The sequence below is a fragment of the Quercus lobata genome, chromosome 3 (assembly GCF_001633185.2).
Source record: "Quercus lobata isolate SW786 chromosome 3, ValleyOak3.0 Primary Assembly, whole genome shotgun sequence".
Classification (NCBI taxonomy): domain Eukaryota; kingdom Viridiplantae; phylum Streptophyta; class Magnoliopsida; order Fagales; family Fagaceae; genus Quercus; species Quercus lobata.
In genome coordinates, this window is record NC_044906.1 from 28,170,776 (window position 1) to 28,197,262 (window position 26,487).

Consider the following 26,487-nt stretch of genomic DNA (forward strand, 5'->3'; position numbering starts at 1 on the left):
GCTGTATGTGTGTGTCTAGTTTAATAATGTTTACATTATATAGTTTGGCTCCCCTTAAAAAAATTCCTTTTTTTCAACTTGTTTGAATATCTATAGAGGTTTCACTTTTTTTATCTAATCTGATATTGAAGTACACAACTTGCTATAGCTTTCTAAGAGTTAAGGGTTAAACTCTCTCCACTTAGAACTGTCATACATTGAAGTTGATAATTGTTTCTTTTATTATGTAACAATGACATGAATGGACACATGTAAAATGTTACTAACATGCAAAAAGAAAAGCTAATCTAGGAGTTCTCATTACAATGTGTTATGGAAGTGTTAACAATCAATGTGCATATGCTTTCACTTCCTGTTATATGATTGCCATTCAATGTTAGTTTAAGCCATGACTTTGTGTATAATTATGTATTTCTACTTATTATTTATTATGTGAATCTATGGTATTCTAGATTGAGAGTCATCTTTTTATTGAAATTCTTGCATTGTCTCCATCAAGAGGTAAAGCTTCACTATTCTATGTGTTGCATGTAGGTGAAATCCTATTGATACATGGAATGTGTTGATGACTACAGCCATTAGATCATTGGGAGGCTTATCAAATGTTGGGTGTGGGCCCTTGGCAACTTAACTCCATGTTTTATGTTGACTAATTAAACATTAGGAATATTTTTGAGGTATGATTGGGTCTGGTTACTAGCAATATGAACGAAGGGAAATGTGGGGACTTGATACCACGATGTGGGGTTTCAATCTTTTCAATATTGAATTCTAAGCTATACCACTGTTTAGAAATGGGAAAAAGAATAAAGAATATGTATTTTAAATTTGGATCTACTTAACTGTTCACTAAAAGTTATCTTTCTTTAATCTCCTGCTCTCTTTCTCTTTTGTGGCTGAAGAAATTATAAGGAACAAGGTGAGAACACAAGTTAAATTTGGATTTTTTCCGAAAGTTGTAAACTTAGTTTGAGCAAAGTAAGTAAATTCTAGTTAAAAACTTATAAAACTCTATATATACTTGTGATGTTTGTGATTGGTTTTGTGGTGGGTTGTTGTGTTGGAGCAAGCAGGTGGCTTGAATGGTGTTATAAGGTGGTTTAAATACATATTAAGAGTGTTTTTCATTTCTTGCAAATGTGAATGAATATTGTTGATTAGATGTGATAAATAGTATTTTATTTGATTTCAATACTTGTAAGCATTATACTTGTGATGTTTGTGATTAGGAGTTGTGATTTTAATTTATTGGTGTGGTTTCTCTTAATGCATTGTTAGAAATGTTTCTTATAACATAGTTAATGTTTTTACTTTACGATTTTAACGAAGCATTGTTTTTATATTTGTGCAGATTTCTTATTGGTGGCTTTTAGGGGATTTATTTTTGATATTACTTGAAGACATATGAGGACATCTTCCCTTAGTTCTAAAATAGGGTTTAGGTAGTGTTATTGTATATATGTATTGCAAAAAATTATTGTATGGAAGGAGTCTGAATTAAATACTTGTTTTATTTTTTACTTGTGGAATGTATGGATCTTTTTTTATAAATGTGTTGTTGAAATAAATGTGTTATTCAAATATGAGGTTTTAATAATGTAATGATAGGTTACAAGTTAATATCAAAGCCATGAAAAAAATAAAAATAGAAAATAAGTTTTAGTGACGAATTTTTTCGTCACAAATATAGCAACAAAAAATTGTTTTAGTGACGAAAATTTCGTCACTAAATATAGAAAAATTTTGTAAGAAATGATTTTAGTGACGAATAATTTTCGTCACTATATGTGCCTAGATTTTCTTAAAAATAGTTTTAGTAACGAATTTTTTCGTCACTATATGTACCCAAACGTAGTTTTAGTAATGAAATTATTCGTCACTAAATATGATTTAGTAAACTAAAGTGTTTTTAGTGATGAAATATTTTTGTCACTGAATAGTGTTTTTAGTGAGGAAAACATTTAGTGAAGAAACGTTTTCGTCACTAAAAGTTTTTTTTTTAAAATCAAATCGGACTTTTAGTGATGAAATTTTTCGTCACCAGAACTTTTAGTGACGGGGCTATAGTGACGAAATGGGTTTCATCACTAAAAGTCCAATTTCGTCACTAAAGGTCCTTAGTGATGAAAAACTGGACTTTTAGTGACAAATTTTTTCGTCATTGAAAATACATTTTGTTGTAGTGACGTACACCGATTTGTCCTTTGAAGTAGAACACAAAATAGGCACAAAATTGGGTACCACAACATGATTGCAATAAATGTTTTCATCCTTTTTAGCAATAGATTCATCAATCAAACGCTTGTCATGCATTTTAAGAGATTCATTTTCACATTTTAGCTCATCAACCAGTTTGTTAGACAAGACAAGTTTAGCATCCAAGTCTATATTCAAACATTCAAACTCTTTAAGCTTTTCAAGAGAATTTTCAGCAAGTTTCTTATATTTCTTAACCAATTTGTTGAATTCATGAGCTTAGCAATCAAATCATTATTTTCACAAAATAATTTGCTCAAATTCTTATGAAACTTCTTAGCATTTTTCTTCAAGAGTTTAATGTTAGGAATATCAACAACACCCAAAGATTCATGTAACATAGCATGACAATCATGAGGATTATCACTCATAGAGGCATTTTCACAAACACTTGGCATGTTACATTCATCAACATCCAAAACATGCATAGAAGCATACAAAGCACTATCCATATAAACACAAGGGGTCAAGGATTACACTAAGGTAATGAAACCAAAACAAGTGTATCCGCTCTAATACCAATTGAAAGTTCAATTAGTGTGAAAAATACTAATGAATGTTTAGACCTCCAATTTCAAATTTAACCAATACAAGCTTATACCCAAACAGTAGATGTGCGGAATAATAGGTACAAGCAAAAATCCAAACAAATAAACAACTCTACACCATAATTAATCACAACACAGCAGCAATTAAAAGGCAAGAGTAAGGGTTAGAGAGATGCAAACACAAAGATAACATCGGCACATGTTATCGAAGAGGAAACAGAAAAACTCGGTGAAAAACCTCTTCGCTGCCCTCCAAGCGGTGAAATGGTCTACTAAAAAATAAAGTTGGGATACACAAATAGCTATAAACCCTCCAAGCCTAATCTACCCAATGCACCTAAGCCCTCGAAGCTTTTTGCTCTAACAAGGTTAAGCCTAACCGTGGCTTCTTTAGCTTTTCGAATCCCGCAATAAGCCCATTGCATCAACCAAGTGAATTGCTCATTTCTGAACAGCTTCCAAAGTACCAAAATACATCCTCACTGATATGGGTATGGTGAGATAATGATTTGGCTAATGAACCTCTCATGGGTATGTCAATGGAGAGGGTGAGAGTAGAGAAATTTGGAGAATCAAATGTCTAAGATTGTGGATGAGCCAATCTTGGTTTTCTCTAGGGTTTCTCTCTCGAAACTCTTTATATTTCATGGGTATAAGAATATTTATAGTAGTGTATGTGAGGAAAGTGAAATGTCATTTTTTTTACAAAACAAGGCATTCTAGTGACTTGGCCTTGCGACTTGTCCCAGTCGCAAGATAACTGACTGGCTAGATTGTCATTTTTGTCCAGTAGTGCTCCAGTTGTCGTGACCCTTCAACTTTCTGCATGCTTGAAACGTGTGGGATTTTGGCGAGTTGCTAGTCGGCGAGATCCAATCGCAAGAAACCTCCAAATGCACACATTCTTGAATTTCTTCACACTCTCTCACACATAACCCTTACATTATTCCCACCTAAATATAGGGTATCTAATTGCTAAATTACAAGCAAATTTGGCATGGAATAAAACCAACACATGATTGAATAAATTCAACCTTACACCATAAATATAAGCAAAATCTTATATACATGTAATCAAATATGCAATCATATACAAATGAATTAACAGAATCTTTGAGATATTTTCTCTCTAGAAATCCTTTAGTTTTGCATTTCTCTTAAATAACAATCCAAATCTCTAACATAGGTCTAACTATCGCACACTCTTGGTGCGATAGTCACTCCACAAATATAAGTATTTGTAGGGTGGAGGGGGTAAGGACTGGGGTTCAAGTTTTCAAGAAGGAGTTTCACACATATATATACTTAAATTAGACTGGAATAGAATTTCTATTTTATATTTAAAAAAGAAGAAAAATCCAAATGTAATCTTTATTTTATTCTTTAACTATAAGTATACTACAATCTGCCTATCATAATCTCGAGAGTGTGAACAAAACTCTTTCTTTTTTTGGTCTCCAATTACAATTGAGATTCCTTGCAACAACTTACATGTTTTATTAAATCTCTGTTTATCATAAATGCATATAAATTTTAACATTTGACAACATAAATATTGATTAATTTTTGATCTTCTGGAAATTTTACAAGTATGGAAGATATAAGAAGAAAATGTAATCCAATGATGAATTTGTCAAAATTCATATCCAATAAAAAGATATGGATTGAAGTTGTTGTCATTTAGAGCTTAGGCTGCTTGGGAGCTCGTGGTTCTATTTATGCATCTTCCCCTCCTCATTTTCAAGATTATAGACGTGATTATTGCAAGTTTAGTGTACTCACTGGACCATTGTCTTAGCTAAATTTTCACTTACCTTGCGTCATGCTAAATTTTCACTTAGAGAACTTAAATATATTAGATTTCGTCATGTTCATTAGAATGATTGTATGGTTGAACTTAGGCTGCACTTTGTGTTTGTATAAGCTATTGTGAAATGATGTTTTGGGTTTAAAAATGAATATTTATAAAAAACTACAAGGAGCTGCTGTAGCGAAATGGTGTTTTGAATTTAAAAATGTGCTTTTAGGCTCCAAAATCACCTAACTAAACCAACTCTTACTATTCCAAGTGAAAAAAAAAAAATTGTCAAAACAGTAAAGTCTTGGAATGTCCAGTTAGCGGTTTGGATACATTGGCCAAATCAAGAAGCATGCTGTGATTAGCAGCTTTGATTTGTTGGTTAATGAAAGATCTTGTTATGATTTATCTGAATGTTATTGATTTCTGAAGTCGCTGAATGCGAGTAGTTGGTGTATTGTACAAGTCAGTCACCAAGGGTTCACAAACATTTGGGCTTTTTTAGACAATTGCCAGTGCGTGCCGACGTGCGCACTTGCTTCTCTATGACAAGAGAACCTGCATGTATTTCCCTTCTCTAAACTCCATTTGGCAGAAAATGAGAATTATTTCCATGGTATTTTGACTCCTATGATAATGATTGCCCTAACTTCAAATTAATTATTTGGTTCTGTAGATTGCTGAGAATTTATATCTTGGATATGGAAAACAGGAAAAGTATATTGGGCTAGTAGCATGCCTCACAAATGCATAGGGTAAAGGTTTGCGGTGCGTGGTTGATCTGTTGGCGTGTAGTCAATTAGTAATAGTGTAAACAAATAGCCCTTTAATTACCATCTGTCACTACGAGGTTCTTTGAAAAAAAGGCTCTGCAACTAATTACATAAACCGAAAAACAAATATAGCTATAGAAGCAAACATTGCCAATGGTAACTTTAATCATATGAATTCTCTTACAATCTCATCTTTAAAAATCTTGTTCCTCTTACATTTTATTTTATACACTTCGATGGTGTGCTCCATTCAATATGTAGTAAACTTTACTGTGCATAATTAACTCTTCCACAATATGGAAATCCATGGAAAGTAAAATTATTTTGTATTCTCGGTATATTATATCTTCATCTCACATAAATTTGAAACCTGTGTGAAACTTACATATGAGGTTTATTATTTTATAAGAGAAAAGTATAATATATTTGGTGCACGAAAATAATTTCTTCATAAGAAGGCTATGAAAAAGATTGAAGATCAGGAGAGGTTAGTAGATATATCAGGTTGGAAAAATAGTCCCACAATAGGATCCAAACCAATACTGTTGTTAGGTCCAATAGGTTTACGGTGGGCAAATCATGACCAGTTGTAAATTTTGTTGAGTTACAATGTGATTTTGTTAGTGTGTAATTGTGGCGGGTGATCACACCATAATATGGTGCACCCTGTACATGTAGTAATCCAATTTGGAGGATAGTGTTGCTTCACCTCCACATTTTCTATTTCAGTAGAGAGAAACCAGAATTTGGGTAGGTATTTAACTTTTGGGATTGATGTATCTATTCATACAGAAAAAGGTTGTACCAATGGGTGCAAGTTTGTCTTTTTCCCTTTTTAAGTCACTTTAGCACTAGTTATGGCTGCATGAACACAAGCTATTCCATTTGCCCACCTTGGTGGAGATGGTGGAAGTGTTGGCAGCAAGGCGGGCTCTTTCCTTTGCACAAGAGCTTGGTTTCGATCACATCATCCTGGAAGGCGACTCAGACATTGCAATTCAAGCTATGAAGGACGAGAGTTTCTCCACAGCTAGCTTTGGACACATTCTCTTTGACATCAAGGTCTTGTCTACACATTTTAGGCACTTGGTTTTTAGGCATTCACGTAGGTTGGGAAACAACGTTGCTCATAGCTTAGCAAGAGTAGCAAGTAATTTTTTTCCTTTCTGTACTTGGATTGAGGAAGTCCCAGTAGTCTCTGATGTAGCTTATCTCGCTAAAATTTCAAATGAATTGTAGCTCCCCTCCCTTTTTTAGGGGGCGGTTTCTCAAAAAAAAAAAAAGTAAGAACTGTTGAGGTGCATGGCACCTAATAGAGTCCAGCCCACATGGAATTCTATTTCAACATGAAACAAGTGAAGTGGTTTGCAAGTACAAGAATACTATTCCTAATGTAATTAGGAATAGTGTAGGCAGCAGACGTTTTTATATAAAGATAGGTGCATGTGGTTTCAGCGTACACTGAGAGAATCAGAGAGAGACTAAAGAGTGAAACACAGTTTTGTGTGGCAGGAAAAAAGAAAAGGTGCTCAAGGAATACAAGAAAGATAAATTGGGTTGAGGTGCTACAACCATAAAGAGTTGAAGTATTCAGAGTGGAAAATCATGCTACCAGGTTTTGTAGTGTGGTTGTATTTGTTCCTAGAGGTATTATTGTATTTTCCCAATTTATTGTGAACTTAGGTTTTGGGTATAACTTGAGTGTTGTAATATCTATTTTATTATAGTGGATTGATTGGATTTACCTCATCGTTTTTCCCTTTACACTGAAGGGCTTTCCAATTAATTTATTGGTGTTTTTGTTGGTTGATTTTTTTTATCGTTTTCGTAGATTTCTATTTTCTCTATAGCTTGGATTATATTTAATTTAATTCACACAAAGACAGAGATTTATCCCAACAAGAACTTCTTTACTTTATTATATTCTTTAATTTATATTTGCTTTAATATATTCCCTACTTGAATTCTTAAAAGAACCAACAAGAACTTTAATTTATTATATTCTTTAATTTATATTTCCGTTAATATATTCCCTACTTGAATTCTTGAAAGAATATGTTCTTAACGTGGATTTATCCCAATAAGAACTTCTTTACTTTATTATATTCTTTAATTTATATTTCCTTTAATATATTCTTTACTTGAATTCTTGAAAGAATATGTTCTTAACGTGTACTTTCTTACTTAACTATTGTCTATAAATTTGAATGGTTTCCCTTAGAAATTTACAGGTGATTATACGGGAAGCTTGTGGAACGAAATTACATCTATTCAAGTAAGAGCTCTCGCTTTCTTTTATTTAGTTTATCTTTAATTGATGATATTCAAACACTTTTCAAGTTCAACATTTTCTCCCTATTAAATTGGAAGCGGGTTTTGTGTTGTTAATGATAACGAAACACTTTTCAACAAAGTTTTTTTTTTTTTTTTTTTTTTTTTAAATCAACTTGGATGTAAATTTGTTGGAGTTGATGATATTCAAAAACATTTCATATTGAGGTTAATTATTTTTCAATGACAAAACTTATGTACAATACCTTAGGTGCCGTTCTTTAGATTTCTCTGTTAAGATTCAGCCATGTGACTACTTAACTAAAATATACACTTCTATTCATGAGAAAAAAATCCACATGGAAAAATTTTAAGAGGGGAACCTAAGAAATAGCACCTAAGTACTATACCTAAGTCTTGACCATTTTTCAAAATCATAACTTGAGTTTTGTGTGTACTAATGTCTCGGGAGGAATCAACAAAATGATTTAAAGAGATTGTTTGACATTGGCCCCGTGATCCATTTGTAATACTTACCATGAAAGTTTAGATAATCACTTCATTCACATAGGTAAGCTCACCCCATCATCATTGTCATTGAATGCATCCGTGTGTGAGCACGGGTTACAACTAGTAGTTTTAATAGAAAAAATGAATTGATATAAATGCTTGTACTTATTTTCCAAGAGTAATGCTACAGTAACAGACTATTTTACAACATTTTTACAAAATGTTGATGTGGCTAATTTCTTATTAGTTTTCATCTAGGTTTATCATTAATATCATTTTTTATTTACCAATAATAACTCACCACATCAGCAATTTGTAAAATATTTTGTAAAATAATTTGTATCTCTAACATTACTTATTCTTCAAAGACTCAATGTCCACTTGATGAGGGATGTGGAAGTGTTAAGAAGTAGAATACGTCTACTTGCAGAAAACAAGAAGCAAAACACGTTTGCTTTTGAAAATAACCTCAAATCCATGAGGGTTCTTTGAATCCACATGGAGAAATGGTTCTAGAATCCACTAGAGAAACAATAAACAAAAGTCTGAATTTTTATTGATTGAATAATTGTTAAAAAAATGTGTACAGACTTAGAAGCTTATTTAAGGGCTCCATAAAACTTGAAAGACAAGAAAATATATTCTAAAATAACTCCTAATTAATACTTAACCATAACAGGAATCAAATTTGACCTAAAAAACATTAAAAGCACCTAAAAAACATTAAAAGCACCTAAAAAAAAGGAAACAATAATCCTAAACCTAAAAAAACGAAAATTACAAATTAAATACCAAAATTAAGAATTACAATAATTAAATAGTAAATTATGTCCTACATCACCACCCTTTTTGAGAGAGCAAGGGCTAATAATTACAATAATAAAAATTGGCCAAAAATTGGGTTCAATTTCATAATTACAAAGAACTTTTATAATTTCTTCTTCTTCTTCTTTTTTTTTTTTTTTTTTTTTTCATCACATAAAAGTTCTTTGTCAAATCCGTTACCAAGCAAGGGTTTAACTTCAAATCATTTTATCAATATAGTTTGCCAAACACTCAAAATGGTAAAGCCTTTTTAAGAAAAACTTTTTTGGAAGAAATTCTACCACTGAAGTTCTACCGTTAACCCCCTCAAATAGATTAAAAAAAATATATATATATGAAGAAGAAGAAGAAGAAGTTCTACCGTTAGTTCTTCTTCTTCTTCTCCTTCTTTTTTTTTTTTTTTTTTTTGGAATGAGGTTTTGATCATGTTTTCGATATGGCATTAAGAATTATTAAAAAAATTGTGGCATTCATTTGGTAGGTAAAGTGTGTTTTCACTTTTCAGCTAACAACACTTTCTTCCGTCTCAAGGAAATTTTAGTCCCGTTTGAGAACTAGCGGAAAAAGGAAAAATCAGGTATAAAGCATCTTTAGGGTGCTTTTTTGAAACAATAAATCTAATAACACAAAAATAGATTCACAAATTTTTCATAACAATTAAAGTTATGTAAATATTGTAGGTTCTGTTAGATCAATTGATTATCGTTGATCAAGAGATCTAGAATTTTATTTTTGTCTACACCAAAAACTAATTAGTATTTTAGTTGATAATAAAGATCAATCATTATAGAGCGGACGCCATATGTTAAAATTCTATTATATTTATTTAAAAAAATGTTTTAATATAATAAAATTAAAGTGATGTGAATGACATTTTAACAAGTTATAAATGCATACTTTTGTCCATTTTCTTCATTTTCAAACAGTAGATTTCATGTTGAGTTTGCCAAACTGCCCTAAACATTTCACATGATGAGCAAAGAGCCCAGTGGTTTTCACACATTTTAGCTAAAACTAACAATGAGAACGCTTAGATCTGGTGAACATGGGACAAATCTGAGACCAAAATAGTGAAGAGAAAGGAGGAGGAGGAGACTATTTACCGAAAGAAAGGTGGGCAGAGTGTTGTAGAAGAATATATATATATATATATATATATTTATATATATTTTTATATATTAAATTATATCAAAATACTATAAGGGGTTTGTATGATGGAAATTCAATAACGCAAATGATACTGATTTCAATTGTAATTGATCAGAAAATTAACTTCTGGGAAAGTAGAGGCATTTTAAATTTACTATTTTGCCTTCTTCCGAGCTGCCCAAATAATTTGTGAACATGTTACATAAAGTCCTTACAGAATTCAAATAATTTTGATCAACATATAAACAAATAATATGTGATATTATAACATTCATTAATTTGCTGATTGCCGTATATTTATAAACTATAAGGTTAACTTTGGGAGAAAAGGCTTAAGATTCAAGAAGAAACTCGATGGATGTTGGACTGTTCAATGCCGCGATTTCTGGGAATGATAGTTTCTTTGAAGAAATTGGGGATCTCGAGCAGGTGACAAGGAGGGGGAACTCTGTCCTTCATGTGGCAGCAAAATCTGGAAAGGTGCAGATCATGAAAAAAGTTCTTGATTCGCAGCCATCACTTTTGTATACGGGAAATTGCAAAGGCAATACTGCACTGCATATTGCAGCGAGCTTAGGACACTTTGACATGACAAAGCATCTAATAAGTTGTGCAAAAGACCAAGAAGCTGCAGTGAAAAACTTACTACTGAGAAAGATAAATCTGGAGAAGAACACAGCACTGCATGAGGCTATAAGAAATGATCATTATGACATTGTGGAGTTACTAATCGAGGAAGACCCAGAGTTAGCTTCGTTTACAAATAATGCTTTGGAATCCCCTCTCTTTTTTGCAGTGGATCGACGATTTTACAAAATTGCTCTTCACATTATGGAAACCGTTCCAAGATGCCCCTATAGAGGAAGGAACGGCATGAATGCCTTTCATGCAGCTGTCATTCGAGCACAAAATAGTAAGTACAAGAAATTATTCACTCATACCGGAAGAGTCGTCCCTCCTCCCATGATAAGTGTGGGCCCTTGTGGGTGACCCATGGTAGGGCCTACACATCATGTGAGGGGAATGGTAAGTCTAGATGACTCCTTTGGTAAATACCTTCAACTATATCTTGACCCTTTTTTATTTCTTTTTTTTCTTTTAATTTGAGTGCTGAGTTTTACTTTGTTGAGCCAAAGAAGTATAATAATTATTCTTTATACAACTGACAACAAACAAGTAGAAATTGATGTGCTCAAATCCATTCTAACATCACATCCAACCATTTACTATCAAATTTGAATAGCACAAAGTCTTTTATATATATATATTGAATAAAGAAATGGGAAGTACTCTACACCCGGTTATTGTAAGTTTAGCATCTTCTGTTATAGCATGGAATCTCTTCTCTTATCTCTGTCCAGCCTGACCTGAGAAAAGTCTAGCTCTGTAACTTGTATATTTGCCTAATTTCAACTTCCTGGTTTTGGACATCAAGTACGGTTGTCTTTTGAGCCTGTCAACCAGAAATGTCGTTATATGGCTTATTTTTTTCAGTACTAAAAAACTTATGAAGTTCGTCCGTTTCATGTAAATAATTTTACACAAAATTAAGAAAACAAATTTATATATGAACATAGGAAGTAGCAACTAGGACGAGAAGGAAAAAAAAGAAAAAGAAAAAAAAAAAGCCAAATCTTCTTATAAAAAAAACTGTTCATTTATAAATATTGTGAGAAAATGTTTAATATATCTCTCTCCTATAAATCCTTAGTGTTAATTAATTACATTGTTAATTTCCTTTTTACAGGATTCCCAACTATTGATTTAACCCTCGAAGACCATATGCTTCTACCCGTTTGCAAGGATGCTCTTTTATGGCTGATTAAAAAAATCTGTTGGATAATTCTTGAATCCCGCAAATTATGCAAACTCGATGTCACCGGAACAGGTAATTTTCTCAATAAACTATAATATTTTGAGAAATACTATATCCATTATATTTTCACGACAAATCTTAAGTGGCATGTTGCTATAGGTTTTTTTTTTTTTTTTTTTTTGTTATTTGAGGTTGTTAAGTTATGGTTTATCACATAACATTTATGTTGGTTTTATTTCATGACAAAAAGTGTTGTAATTTCATTAATTTATTTCCCTGTATTTTGTGTGATTTATTTGTAATGAATTTAGTATTAAGTTGGTGAAGATTGCTCAAGAAGTTGATTTCGCAACTTCGCTCACGAGTGGTGCAACTTGCAAAAGTCACATAAGAAGCACATGCTAGAAGCTGAAGAGTCAAGTGTCAGATTGTATTTCACGAGTCGCTTCGCAACTCAGGCCAAGTTGTGAGTGAATTGCGAAACTCTTTGCCTGGATGATTTTAAGTGTGACTCTTATATTCTTCACTCATACTATATATACATTCATTACCCACAAAATTGTAGGAAGGCTATTCAGAGGAAAACCCTAGAAAGGTTTCTACAACACACCTACCATTTTAGAAAGAGAGCTACTCATCCTTAAATAAGAATTTCTTTGTAGTCTCTTCTCCTCCCTTATCCCATTGTCATACCTTGAGAGGAGATTTGTACCCAAACACAACCCATACTTATTCAGAGTGTAGAGAGTGTTTTGGAGCTTGGGAAGCATAAAGTATTTACCAAAAGAAGCCACTGAGGCTTGGTGGTGCAATCAGCCAATATTGCGGGATTCAAATAACTAGTGAAGACAAGACTTCGAGAAGTTTGTTGGTAACTGGCGCTTGGAGACTGAAGTGTTTGGGTAGATTAAGCTTGGAGAGTCTTTTTAATATCCTTGTACTCCAACTTATTTACTAATGGATTATTTCGACTTAGAGGGTTGCAAAGAGATTTTTCGTCTAATTCTTCGATTTCCTTTTCGATAACACATCTTGGTGTTATCTTGTGTTTGCATCTTTCTTCCCTTACTCTTTAAACTTTATAATTATTGTTTCTTGCTTGTGGTTTTAGTTTAGAGAGTAGTTCTGATTTTTGCGTATCATTTACTCTTGTTTGTACTAAGATAAGTTAGAGTAAAAGCTGTAAGGTTGAATTTAATCAACTATATGTTGGCTTTATTTCATGACAAATTTGCTTGTAATACAGTACTTAGAAACCCTGTATTTAGGTGGGAATCATGTAAGGGTAGTGTGTGAGAGAGTGTGAAGAAATGTTCAAGACTGTGCAGTGAAGCAGGGACTCGCAGCTAGATCTCGAGGGAGGCTTGCGGCTTGCAAGCCGCCAAAAGTTGCACACGCGCAGAGTATGCAGGGGAGTTGAACAGTCATGCTAGCTGGAGCACTACAGGACAAAAATCCAGACTGGCCATTCAGTTAGCTCGCGGCTGGAACTCGCGACTCAGTCAAATCGCGAGGTCAAGTTGCCAGCCAACCCTGTTTTGGAAAAATTGACTCTTTGCATTCCATTCTCACACCAGAATAAATACCCCTCATTCCCACAAAATATGTGTGGCTATTCAGAAAGAAAAACCCTAAGAGTGGTTTCTTCAAAACACCCAGCCAATTAGAGAGAGTTACTCATTCTTAGAGAGAAATCTTTTTAGTCTCTTCTCATTCCCTCTCTCATTGTCATTCCTATTGAGAGGAGATTTCTATCCAAACACTACCCACACTCATTTAGAGTGTTGAGTGTTTTTGGAGTTTTGGGAAGTATTGGAAGATGCCAAGGATGGCGGATGCTATGGATTATAACGAAATCCGGTAAGTTAGAAAAGAAAAAGATTCAGCGCAATCTCGTTAGAGCAAGAAGCTTGGAGAGCTTAGGTACACCAGGTAGATTAGGCTTGGAGGGTCTATTGCTATTCATGTATCCCAACTATATTTTCTAATAGATTATTGACCGCTTGGAAGGCGGTGGAGAGGTTTTATGCCAAGAGTTTTGGTTTCCTCTTCGATAACACATCGAGTGTTGTCCTTGTGTTTGCATCTTCCTTCCCTTTTATCTTTGCGTTTTATTATCTGCTGTGATTGTGATTTTAATTGGCTTAGATTGTTTACCAATTCTGTTTATAGCTTTTGTTCATTTTCGGCACACTAGTTGTTTGTCATAAAGCTTAAATTGGTTATTTTGTAATTGGGCGTCTAAACGCTCAAGGGTGTTTTATACACTATTTGAACTTTCAAAAGCAATTAAGCCATACATTTAAAATTGGAGATCTAAACAAGCGATGGTGTTTCACACTATTTGAGTTTTCAATGTAAAAAAGTAATTTTAGTGGTAGGTTCAAATTAGAACCAATAACTACTAATTACTTATGATTTGTTGTGAAAAATTTGTGGACGAAGCACCTCTCATACTATTTCAATAGAACAAGGACACTACAAAAATTTCTCAACACTATAAAATTAGCCTGTCATCTCATATGTTAGGTTCTAAATATTTAGGAATAAATTTTTAGATTCTAATTTCATGTAAGTTAGTAAACCGAGAAAAAAAACATGTCTAGGTTAAGTGTTAGACATTGCTCTGGTGATTAAATTCAAGATTCAAGATTCAAGATTCAAGATCAATCAAGCTGCAGAAAGAAGAATTCAAGTTCTACAAGGCTCGACTGATCAAAAGAAAGGCTCAACCGATCAAAGATTGTTTTCTATAGATTTTAAATTAGGCCCAAAGCTCACAAAAACGTTTAGGGTTTTAGTCCAACACTGCCTAGTATTAAAGGAAAACCCTAAATACGTTTCAAATGTTCTTGGAAGTTTTGTGAGTTACTCCTATGAGATTTGTGAGGTTTCTGTAGCCTTCTAACTTAACAAGCATCTACCGGAAAGAAGATCTACATTCAATAACTAGTGAATTAATTTGTTGCGTACAAGATCATACATAACTGATGATTTAAAGTTTTGAGTGAGATCTCAAAGTTACAAATGTGGGTGATTGTGTGCAACAAATTTAGATAGAAAAGTTTATGGATTCGGAGTTGCACATAGTCATTTGAGTAAGTATTACAAGAGGTAGCTTTAGATGTAGGGTTTAAATCTATTGTAAAACTTTCATTCTATCATAGTGAATTTGTTTCCTTGAGGATATATTATGTTAAATTCTCCCCAGGTTTTTTTTTTTTTTTTTTTTTTTTTTTTTTTTTTTTTTTTTTACCTTAAAACTGTTGGTTTCATTGGTTTTCCTGTGTCATGATATTGCTTGCCTTATTTACTTTTCTGCACTAAGTAATATGATTGTATGTGTTTAACTTAAATCTGAATAATAAACCTAAGTATCAACTTGGTTGACTACTTAGGTTAAACAATCTAAGTATACAGGGGTCTAAACAAAACAAACATCATACATGGATCCACAACAATATATAATTTTTTAATTTTTTTTAATAACCTATATGTGTGATGACAAGTTAGTGTTATGAAATTGTTGTCCAAGTTTTGCTGGGTCTATAGAAGAACTTATACTTTATTCATCGCTGCAGTTGTTTATAGGTTGGAATAAGTTTTCTTGGACCCAATTATATTTTATTAATTACTCACTATTATTGTTATTCAATGTAACACTTCACTCATATTTGTATACTCAACACATTCTTATTAGTGTGCATGCTAATTAGGTGAATTAACTGAACATTCACAAAATTATATTAACACATAGTTATCCTAAGTACTCACAAATTTCTTAAAAGTTAGAGGATAAACAAAAAAAATACTTTTTTCTTCCTTGTCACAAAATGGTAGTTGATTAAAGATATTTTTTAAATATATCAAATCTTTTTGTTAGTAATGGCTCAAGTATTTTGAAATTTAATGTTTTAAAATCTGTGTACTACACATTGGGTTATAAATTTCTTAGTTTATATCTTGATTTGGTTTATAATTACATAATAATAAGAATACTGTATATATAAGAGGAGAGAGGGGGGGGGGGGGGGAGGTGAGACCCTTATTAACAACTTGATTTTTCATTTAGCTCCAAGGTCAAATTTGTGGTTCCCCCACTGATTGTAAGCTCATTCGTCATAACCCATCTTGAGTTGAGGGGGGACTATTAGAATATATAGGTCATTGTCAGGGCCTATAACCATTATTAGCTTTCTTGGTCCGCGGTCCTGCTTTATTTGCACAACAATTCTAGCGCTTGTGTTGTATGTAAGACCACAACTTTTGTCGTAGTTTACTCACGTGATAAATTATGAGTGGTAAATTAAAAATGGTGGATTCACAACTTATCGCATGATCAAATTGTGATAAAAGTTATAATTTTAGCATCACTCTCCTTAGATAATTAACACACATGATAATATATAATATGGAAAAGTAAAGTTTTCTTCCCTAGAGTTTAGATTTTTACTGTTTTCGTTTTTAAACTATTAAAAGTTGTTTTTATTTCTTAAACTATTAATAAAGTATATGTCATTCCATCTAATTTCCTTAACTTTCTATCCTATATATGTAATAGAATGTATAAGTGACAACATTAGCTAATTTCACATGGAGCACTAGATTTTTTTTTTTTTTTTTTCTTTTTAAGCATAGTTTATCAAACAATTTATTATACTTTTAAAAGCCAGACAAGTGGCATGATTTGATTGGTAACGCACATTAACAAGATTTTTTTTAATAAAAAAAAAATTAAAAGTAGCGTCTTGAGACTATTTTGAGCATCAAAGACTTAAAAGTTTTATTTAGAGCATAGCAAAATTGCTATTTTACATCCGCACACACCCAAAAATTGAGCCAAATTTGACACTAAGTTCGCTAAAGGAATGAGACTGGAAACCCAAAGAGATTTCAAATCAAGGGGAAGTATGGAGATGATAGTACGAACAAGAGCAGAAAGTGGTGCCATGACACATGATGGAGGAGGCATGGAAACGGCTTAGCAAAACTTTATGCTTTTTAGTAAGCCTCCATTTTTGTTTTACAACTATAATCTTGCCAACTTTAAGCAAATAAAAAAATCCAAAAGCACTTACTTTATAGTTGATTTTAATGTTATTTCATGTTTTGTGTATAACTTGCAAATGCATTTTCATTTCTTTTATTTGAGTTTTTTTTTTTTTTTTTTTTTTTTTGGGGGGGGGGGGATTGAAAGAAATATGAAAAATTAATAGAGGTTAGAAAACATGTTGAAGTCCATGTATATGTGAAAAAAATACAGGCCATCCTAAGTTGATGTGACTCATTAAAGTATAGGTAAGTGTTATAAAAATAAAAAATTATTTTAGATCAATAAATTTTGACTTGACCTTGATCTGACTCAAATCCAGCTAGGACTGAGTTTCCTCTTTGGTTGGATTAGATGAGACCACCTAAGCCATGTGGCGTTGGCATTTAGTGGTACAGCTCCAAATTAGGTGAAATCATGTGATATCTTTTCAAGATCTACCCAAATCTAGACTCTCTCTCCAGATCTAGTAAGATCTCACTAGATCTATGAAGAGATAGTAGCATTTGAAGTAGAAGATGACAAAGTTGAAAGAGATGGTTGCTTTGAGGAGGAGACGTAGTTGGAGGAAGTGATGGCAGCTTTGAAGGAGAAGGTGACAATGTAGAAGGACGGAAATAACCCTAATTAGATCTTAAAGAATATGTACATCTCTTTGTGAATGGAGGGAAATAACTGTAATTAGATCTTGATGCTTGTTCTAGCCTTTTCTTTTAAATTCGATGGTAGACATCAAATTAATTATTCTTAAAAATATAGTTTAATGGTATATTTCTTATCCGCTAATGCATAAGGATTTTTTTTTTTTTTTTGATTTAAAAAAAAAACCAGTATAATAATATTATTCTTTCAATTTAAAATTAATTTTGACCTATTCATCAACGACACTTTCTAATTTTAGTTCACTCGTAACAACATGATTCTCCCTGTCTCTTTTCTTTTCAGATTTTTTGCACAAGATGTTGGACAAATTTCCAACGGCAATTCTGCAGGAAGCCGATGACTATGGCTGGATTCCTCTTCATTATGCTGCATATTTAGGCAATGTAAAAGTTGTAGAACTATTTTTGAAAAAAGATAGTTCCCTTGCTTACATAAAGGACAAAGAGGGCATGTATGCTCTTCACATTTCAGCTAGGAAAGGACATGTGGGTGTAATGAGAACACTCATTAGAAATTGTCCAGAAACCTGTGAACTGTTGGACAATAAAGGTAGGACAGCTCTTCATCTTGCCGTGGAAACTGGGAACAAAAATGCAGTGGAAATATTGCTCAAAGAATTAGCTTTTCAGGATCTCATAAATGAGCAAGATAAAGAAGGAAACACGCCTTTACATCTAGCTGCAATCAATGGGCGTTATACAATACTGTTGATGCTAGCAGATGACAGGAGAGTCGACAAGTGGGCTATGAACGAGGAGGGGATGAACACTGCTGACATTATTCAGTTAGATAATCGGCTTTTAAGCTCTGAAAAGGTATGTCTCGTGAAACTTTGTATATATTGATGAAAAATTATATAGTTTTACCAAAGAAAAACTTCTGTAGGAAAACGCTAGTCTTCTGGAATTTTCAGAAAAGACTACGGATTCTGTTCCCTTAGTTTTGATATGAAAAGTAACTAGATCAGAGCATTAAGAACCTATTTTTTTGTATTTAGTTAACCATTTTTTTAAAACTCATCTAATTCTGTATGCTATACCCTGTTTCATTAAAATGTTTTTTCTTCCAAATCATTTGCTTCTTATGAGAGCCACCAATCCTTCTCCCCCGTGAAGATTTACATGTAGCGGGTACCATTGACACAACACCAGAACACAAACTAACTAGAATCACAGAATTATTTAACAGTAGCACCACACACAAATCAAAACCACCAATGAACAATAATAGAGGATGCAAAACCGACCCATCAAATCCAAGAATATCCACAAATCTCACAAAGAAATCAAATAGTGACTGAGAAACTCACTCATAATCAGGAAAAAAACTCAAGAAATCAACAAATGAAAAAATATCCCTCAAGAATCCAAGAAGACTTAAGAGAAAAACACACAAAATCCTCGACCTATGATGTGGCCAGGACTGGTGTCATGGCCGTGCTTCAACACACGCCAATCTGGGTAAAGAGAGAGAGAGAGAGAGAGAGAGAGAGAGAGTCGGATAGGCTACATGCAGCAAATACCAATCATAATTTCTTAAGAATAATGAAACACTAAGCTCATTGTTTTCTTCAAGGTTGTCAAAATCGAGATCTTACGTAGGATCGTGAGAGGTAGGTGAGATCGTAGATCATAGAATTGGATCGTGGATCGTAAGATCCTACATTATTTGAGAAAAAAAATAAAAAAATACACATTGGTATATTAAATAATTACATAAATTATACATTTATTGATATAATTATCATACATCATTACATCCATTTGTAAACATCATTTAAAGAGGCCAAAAACCTCAAAATGTGACACTCTATTGGAATATTTTTTATTTGGGTTCAACTGATACTCTCTCTACATTAGAGTGGAAAAACTTGGTCTATTAAGATTTTATTTTTCATTTAGGTCCAACTAAGCCTTCTATTAAGTTAAAGAAGATTACAAGAAACCAAGGTCGTTTGAGATAGTCAGAATCGTACGATCCTACCAATCTTGAACGATCACAAAAATCCTTGAAATATCTAGATCATTTTGGGAAGGTAGGATCGTAAAATCATAGGATTATAGGATTTAAATCAGGATTTTGACAACCATAGCTTTCTCTATCATACACAACCCTCCTTCTGCCACAACCACAACCCCAATGAAAGGAAGAAACTTTTTTTTTTTTTAACTTAAGTGGAAGGATAAAAAATTAAAAACCTTTTTTCTCTATTTTTGAGTTAATTGTCAAAAGAAGTTTATACATTCGTCATAATTTTATGAATGTAAAATTAATTTAAGTTACCAATATATATAATTTATGACTAACAGGATTGTAACATTATTTAACTCGATACCACCCAAGAGTGTGGCCTAGCGGTAGGAGCTTTAGTTCCATTATGTCTATGAGTCCAAGGGTTGTGATTCAAGTAGTGGCACCTACATTCCCCTACTTGTCCAGTTTGGGGGTGAGGTGTCTTGGTAGCCCTGTGATGGCTTGGGTGGTACCCATTGATTGGTTACAAAAACCCGTAGGGCGTGGGGATAGTGAATTTACACTGGAGATCCCATTTTTTGGCCTTAAAAAAAAACATTATTTAACTCGGTGTGAAGTACACTAGACATTTTCTCAAAATCATATATCTGAAAAAGAGAATATTATTTATAAATTTATAAACATTTTAATTTTTAAATGCAGGGGCCATATGCATATACACTTCAATTTAAAAAAAAAAAAAAAAAAAAAAGAATAGTTCATTTTGACTAAATTGTTTGGGGAGCCATTGCCCCATTGTGGCTCTGCCATGGAGGAAATAATTCCACATTCAGGGGTGGAGCTACATGTATGAGTGGGGAGGCCATGCTTTTAATTGATGTGTGGCGACATAGGTGGCTACCTAATCTTAATCACAGTAAGATTATTTCTCCCAGAACTGCTTCTTCAGTTCATCGAGTTTGTGATTTGTTCTTCCCTGATACAAGAGTTTGGGACCCGGGTCGTCTTGAGAGCTGTTTAATTCCGTGGGAGGCAGAATTGGTGAGGAGGATTCAAGTCTATGAGGATGGGGCAGAAGACACTCTGATTTGGCCTCTAACCAGTGATAGGGATTATAGTGTTAGGAGTGCTTACCGAATGCTAGTATCTGCCGATTCTATTCTTCAGCCGAGCTCATCAGTTTCAGGTAGTTCTGGGTTGGTGTGGAAGAAAATTTGGAAGATGAGATTCCTAATAAGATCCGGCACTTTATTTGGCGCGCTGCAAAGGATTCTCTGCCTACGAAACAGAACTTAAAAGCTCAGGATATCCCAATTGATGAGGTTTGTGATGGGTGTGGTGAGCATACGGAGTCGACTGTGCACTGCTTACGGCTCTGTGATCAGGTGCGGTTAGTATGGATGTCGCTCCAGGATTTTTGGTCTCTGGTTCATAAGATGTTTCAGACCTTTTATGAATTATTGGAGGAAGTTCTCAATATGGAGTCGAATAGGAAGGTATCTCTGTTCGTCACTGTGGCATGGTGTTTATGGCAGTGTCGAAACCGTATGAGGGAACGTCAGCCATCTTGGCAGCTTCATGAGCTGGGTGAACATGTGCAAAGGATGGTTGATGAATTTTGGAACGTGAATTCAAAAGAGCATGGTGCATCTATCCCTCATTCAGTGGTTCGCTGGTCTCCTCCGCCTGAGGATCGTTTCAAAATAAATTTTGATGCAGCTTATTTTGAGGATTCGGGTTTAGCAGGTATTGGTGTAGTTTGTCAAGATCATTCCGGGCAAGCTATTGCGGCACTGTGTCATAATTTGGGTAAGGTGCAGTCAGCTAAGATGGCTGAAGCTTTGGCTGCTCGAAGGGCTGTGATTTTCGCTAGGGAGATGAGTTTGTTTGACATTATTGTTGAAGGTGACTGCCTTACTGTTATTCAGGCTTTGCTACGTGTTGGCCCCTGTCTGCTGCTATTTGGCCATATAATCGATGAGACAAAAAGACTTGGTGGAGTATTACGAAGTTGTATGTTCCAACATGTTAGGAGGGATGGGAATAGATTAGCTCACTGTTTAGCTAAAAAAGCAGTTTCATCTGCAGGTTTTGTGGTTTGGGTAGAAGACTTACCCGAGAACGTGAATGTTGTTTTCCAGTCAGATCTTTCTTGAGTTTGGTTTTTGTTTCGTGTTTTTTTTTTTTTTTTTTTTTTTTTTTTTTTTTTTGTAGTTCATTATATTATTAATAAAATTTCACTTACCTTTTTCTCCAAAAAAAAAAAAAAAAAAACTCTCATGTAACTCTAAGTAATATTATACCATTCAATATATATTAATTATATGTGAATTTTGACAAATTAATCTACCATTGAATTAGATGATCTTTTTATGCTCTACATGCATATGAAATTTCAAGATGATAATCTGAGATTAACAACCATGGCATCAATCAAATGTTTAAATTTCAAGTTTTTGTATTTGAAATTGTGCATGAAAGATGGGCTTCTAGGTTGAATATTAAATAGCATATGATTGGTATGAAACTTGGTATACGTGTTAAAAACATAAATAATATATAATCCAATGGTGAGATTTTTGAAATATTAATCTAATAAAAAGTTATTATGTAGTGTAACATTAGTTAGAGTTATACTAAATGTAGCTTTAAGTGACAAAACTTTTTGAACCTAACAAAACTAACTTGAATTACAGAACAAGTTAACATAACACCGCACACAAAACCAGACCACCACCAATAATAGAAAATGCAAAACCAACCCACCAAATCCAAGAATATCCACAAATCTCACAAAGAAATCAAATAGTGATTGAGAAACTCACTCATAATCAAGAAAACACTTAAGAAATCGATAACAAATGAGGAAAAAAAATCCCTCAAGAATCCAAGAAGACTGAAGAGAAAAACCCACAAAAATCATTGGCTTATGATGTTGCTAGGACTTATGTCATGAACGTGCTTCAGCACACACACTAGTGGTGCCACGTGTTAATCAAGGTGGTCATAGGACCACCCTAAATTTTTTTTTTTATTTAATATAACTTTTAAAAAATTGAGTTTTAAATTAATATGGGTCTTTTGACCACTGTAGGAAAAAAATAAAATAAAATAAACTTGACTGCCCTTAAAAAAAACACTTGAACACCCTTAATAACAATTGAGCCTGTTTGTTCGTTTAGACCTCTTAAACCAGATTGTTTAACCTAATTAATTAACCAAGTTGATTATTAGGTTTACTATTCATATCTAGGTTAAACAAGCATATATCATATCATGCACAAAAGCGGAAAAATAAATAACACCATAACATAATGACCTAGGAAAACCGATGAAACAAACCGTTTCAAAGTAAAAACTTAAGGAGGATTTAACCTAACTATCCTTAAGGTAAACTAAATCCACTATAAGAGAATTGAAGTTTTTACAATCAGATTTAACCTTAAATCTATTGCTACCTACAGTAGTAACTTACTGACACGACCATGTACAAGCTCCAAATCCACGAGCTCCTTCTCTTTTTGGATTTACACTAATACAAGCCACCTTGCTTATGACTTTCAGATCCCACTCAAAGGTTTCAGATCACCATCAGTAATGATCTTGATATAGCAACTATGTTCTACTAAATGCTTGATTGTAGTTCTTGCTCTGGTAGATTTTTATGCAATTGGAAGGTACAAAACCTCTCAGATCTCACAGAGAGTAAAACACAAGTCTTTTCAGCAGCTTTAAAACGTGGTTAGGGTTTCCCTTTTATATGTGGAGAAATTTAGATGAACCTCTAAATGTTTTTGCGGGCTTAAGCCTGTTTAAAATTTTGCAAAAAAAACTGGACCTGTAATTTTCGATCGGTTGAGTAAGGCAGAACGACACTTCCTTTTCTGCAATCAGCTGGACTTGAACCTTGAAACAACCACTTTTAAGTATTGCCTAAAAATCTAGACTAGACATATTTTGTTCACAATTTTCCAACACAATAAAATTTGATTCTAAATATTTAAATCTAAATCTTTAAAATCTAGCATAGCCCATTACAAATAAAATTCAACCTCTCCAAAATTTTTGTCCGTTGAATGTTGAAAAAATAAATTGCAAGAAATGCTATGTTCACAATATTTTCGCAATATTTTCATAACAAATTCTAAATAACAGGTTGTTGATGAATAGAAAATAATTTCAGTAGTAAGTTCAAATTAGAACCAGTAAAAACTTACAACCTAGTTTTTTTTGTGAAATTGTTACAAAAATGTTATGAACATTACACTTCTAAAAAATTGCTCAGACAAACATATTAGCCTAAAATCTCAAATCAAATGTTTAATTATGATTTTTTTAAATTGGGTTTCAACTGGCATATTTTAAAATTGCTATTTTTTTTTTTTTTTTATGTAAAATAAATGCACACTTTTCAAATAGCTAATTTGTTAGTATTTGCTTTAGTCTTTAGCCAAATTTGTTGGATTTATGTGATATATTTTTTCAGAAAGATAATGTATTTTGTTTATATTGGTACTTATTTAGGCAATATGTTAGTAATTAAATAGGAGATCAGTAGCTTAATAATTGCTTGGTTGTGTATATTGAAAAAGATGTAATTGATAATATTAATAGTGAAACTATCATATCACACAACAATTTTAAAAAATGAAAACTTGTGAAAGAAAATTTTAAAACTTTATGTATTTGAATATGTTTTTATTTTGTGATGTTAATATATTCAAGTTTTATTATTAAATAATTTTTTAAAATTAAGTGTTTTTAATGACAAATCTGAAAAAACTTTCTGAAACTGCCACTGAACACACACCAATCATAATTTTTTAAGAAGAAGAATGAAATAATAAGCTAATTGCTTTCTCTATCAAACACAACCCTCCTTCTGCCACAACCTTGACTCCAATGTAAGGAAGAATTTATTTATTTATTTATTTTTAATAAGAGGAAAGATCAAAAAATAAAAACCCTTTTTTTCTCCTTTTATTTTTGAGTTAATTGTCAAAAGAAGTTTATATGTTCATCATAATTTTATGAATGTCCAATTAATTTAAGTTACCAATATATATAATTTATCACTAAGAGGATTGTAACATTATTTAACTTGGTGTGAAATACAGTAGACTTTTTCTCAAAATCACATATTTGAAAAAGAGAATATTATTTATAAATTTATAAAAAATTTAATTTTAAAATGCAGGAGCCATATGCATATGTACTTCAATTATTATTACTATTTAATTTAGAATGGTTCATACATATATTTTCAATTTTTGATTAAATTTTTTTGGGAGCCATTGCCCCAATGTGGCTCTGCCATGGAGGAAAGAATACCACATTGTTGAACTCTAAAAGTATTGAATAAATGCTCAAACAAAAACTTGTAGGACTTATTAATGTCAAAGTGGAGTGGAGACTACATTCTACTGAGTTTGGAACGAGTGGTTAGACAAACTACCAAAGTGCAGACTCGTGAGACAGAAGAGCTTGAAGAATTTCATGATGCACAGGAGATATTGTCTGCAGGAACGGGTGGTGCCAATAATGTGAAAGACACACCTCCAAAAGACGATGCTGGAATAGACACACCTATAACCAAATTCAATATAACGGCAATGACAATATTTACAACCGTCACCTTCGCAGCAGCCTTTCAAGTTCCTGGTGGATACGAGAACACGGGCTTGGCAGTTTTGCGCAAAAGCAAACACTTTCGAACCTTTCTGATGTTTGATTGTTTGGCCTTTGGTACCTCAGCTGCGGTAATGTGCATCCACATTGCGTTTACAGTTTTTCCAAAAATAAAATATCCTCGCCTCACCCAGTACGCAGAAATGCTACAAGTACCGTTAGTTGAATTCTCCATTTTTTGGATGATCGTAGCCTTTTATGGGGGCGTACAAGCAGTCTTGGAAGAGGATGACCCTTCAAACCTTGCTCATTGGGTTACGGTTTATTTAGTGATTTCCATTCTAATCCCCTTACTTCTGATTTTTTGTTGTACAATGTATGCGGTTAAGTTTTAGATTGTTAGCTACATTTTTCATTCAAAATAAAATGTTGTAAGTGTTGTTTAAATTAGTTTAGTTTGTATTAAAGTGAATCAAAGATGCAGAATTTCATTAATCAAGCTTCAGAACAATCGCTAATGCAAAATAATTTTTTTTTCAAGAGAAATTCAAGATAGAAAGTTGGCAAAAATGCAAAACTCATCATTTAAGTTTCACTTGAATTCATTTCAATCATTTAACTTTATTTTCATTCAATTGAGTCCGCTAATAAGTTTTAAATATGTTCAATTAAGACTTTCGTCCACTTCTGTTAAGTACTTAATTGCTGTTAAAGTGTCCAATTTTGATTTTCTTCGATAAAAAAAAAAAATATTTGAAAAAGAAAAAGAATAGATCTAGTTTTCCAAATTGACGTGATGAAGAAACAGCGGTAACCCAATCCAAGAAATACACTTCTTCTTTACCTTTACCACCTTTCTCTTCTAACTCCACCTCTTCCTCAACCCTACTTTAAACTCAAACCTTAGTTTTCAACCCTCTCATAGTCCCCACAAACCAAACCAAGGAATTGGCGATCAACACAATTTGAATTCCTTGTTCTCATACGCCTCCTCCCTCCCTCTCTCTCTCTCTCTCTCTGTCTCTTTCTCTCTCCTACAGATTTTTGCAACTGTAATTTGATCAATTTGGTGGGGTTTTTTTATTTTATTTTCAAGTTTGATCAATGAACTTTAAGATTAGTATTTTGTTGTATGTGTTTTTTGTAAAATTCTGAACTCTCTCTCTCTAAATAGAAAAAACTGATTTTATTGATCAGAGAAAGAATACAATCCAATTAATTATAAT

The 26,487-nt window shown here is 33.0% G+C and overlaps 1 protein-coding gene across 2 annotated transcripts; it reads left to right on the forward strand.

The window, feature by feature from the left end:
• Positions 1-7,611: 7,611 nt before the first annotated feature.
• Positions 7,612-25,711, forward strand: LOC115979020 (ankyrin repeat-containing protein At5g02620-like). 2 transcript variants are annotated; one of them, XM_031100958.1, is made up of 5 exons: positions 7,612-7,650; positions 10,442-11,043; positions 11,878-12,018; positions 17,942-18,474; positions 25,018-25,711. In XM_031100958.1, exons 2-5 carry the CDS (start codon positions 10,485-10,487, stop codon positions 25,654-25,656), a joined length of 1,872 nt encoding a protein of 623 aa, XP_030956818.1. In that variant the 5' UTR covers positions 7,612-7,650; positions 10,442-10,484; the 3' UTR covers positions 25,657-25,711. The 2 variants fall into 2 exon arrangements, with proteins under 2 accessions (XP_030956818.1, XP_030956819.1); XM_031100959.1 differs by lacking the exon at positions 25,018-25,711 and adding an exon at positions 20,620-20,919.
• The last annotated feature ends 776 nt before the right edge of the window (positions 25,712-26,487 follow it).

What these genes read in the sequence shown, in the direction of transcription:
- LOC115979020 (XM_031100958.1), top strand. Translation starts at nt 10,485, where the DNA reads ATGGATGTTGGACTGTTCAATGCCGCGATTTCTGGGAATGATAGTTTC. An exon ending in ACTCGATGTCACCGGAACAG is followed by an intron (nt 12,019 to 17,941) that starts GTAATTTTCTCA and finishes TTTTCTTTTCAG; the next exon opens with ATTTTTTGCACAAGATGTTG. An exon ending in GGCTTTTAAGCTCTGAAAAG is followed by an intron (nt 18,475 to 25,017) that starts GTATGTCTCGTG and finishes AAAAACTTGTAG; the next exon opens with GACTTATTAATGTCAAAGTG.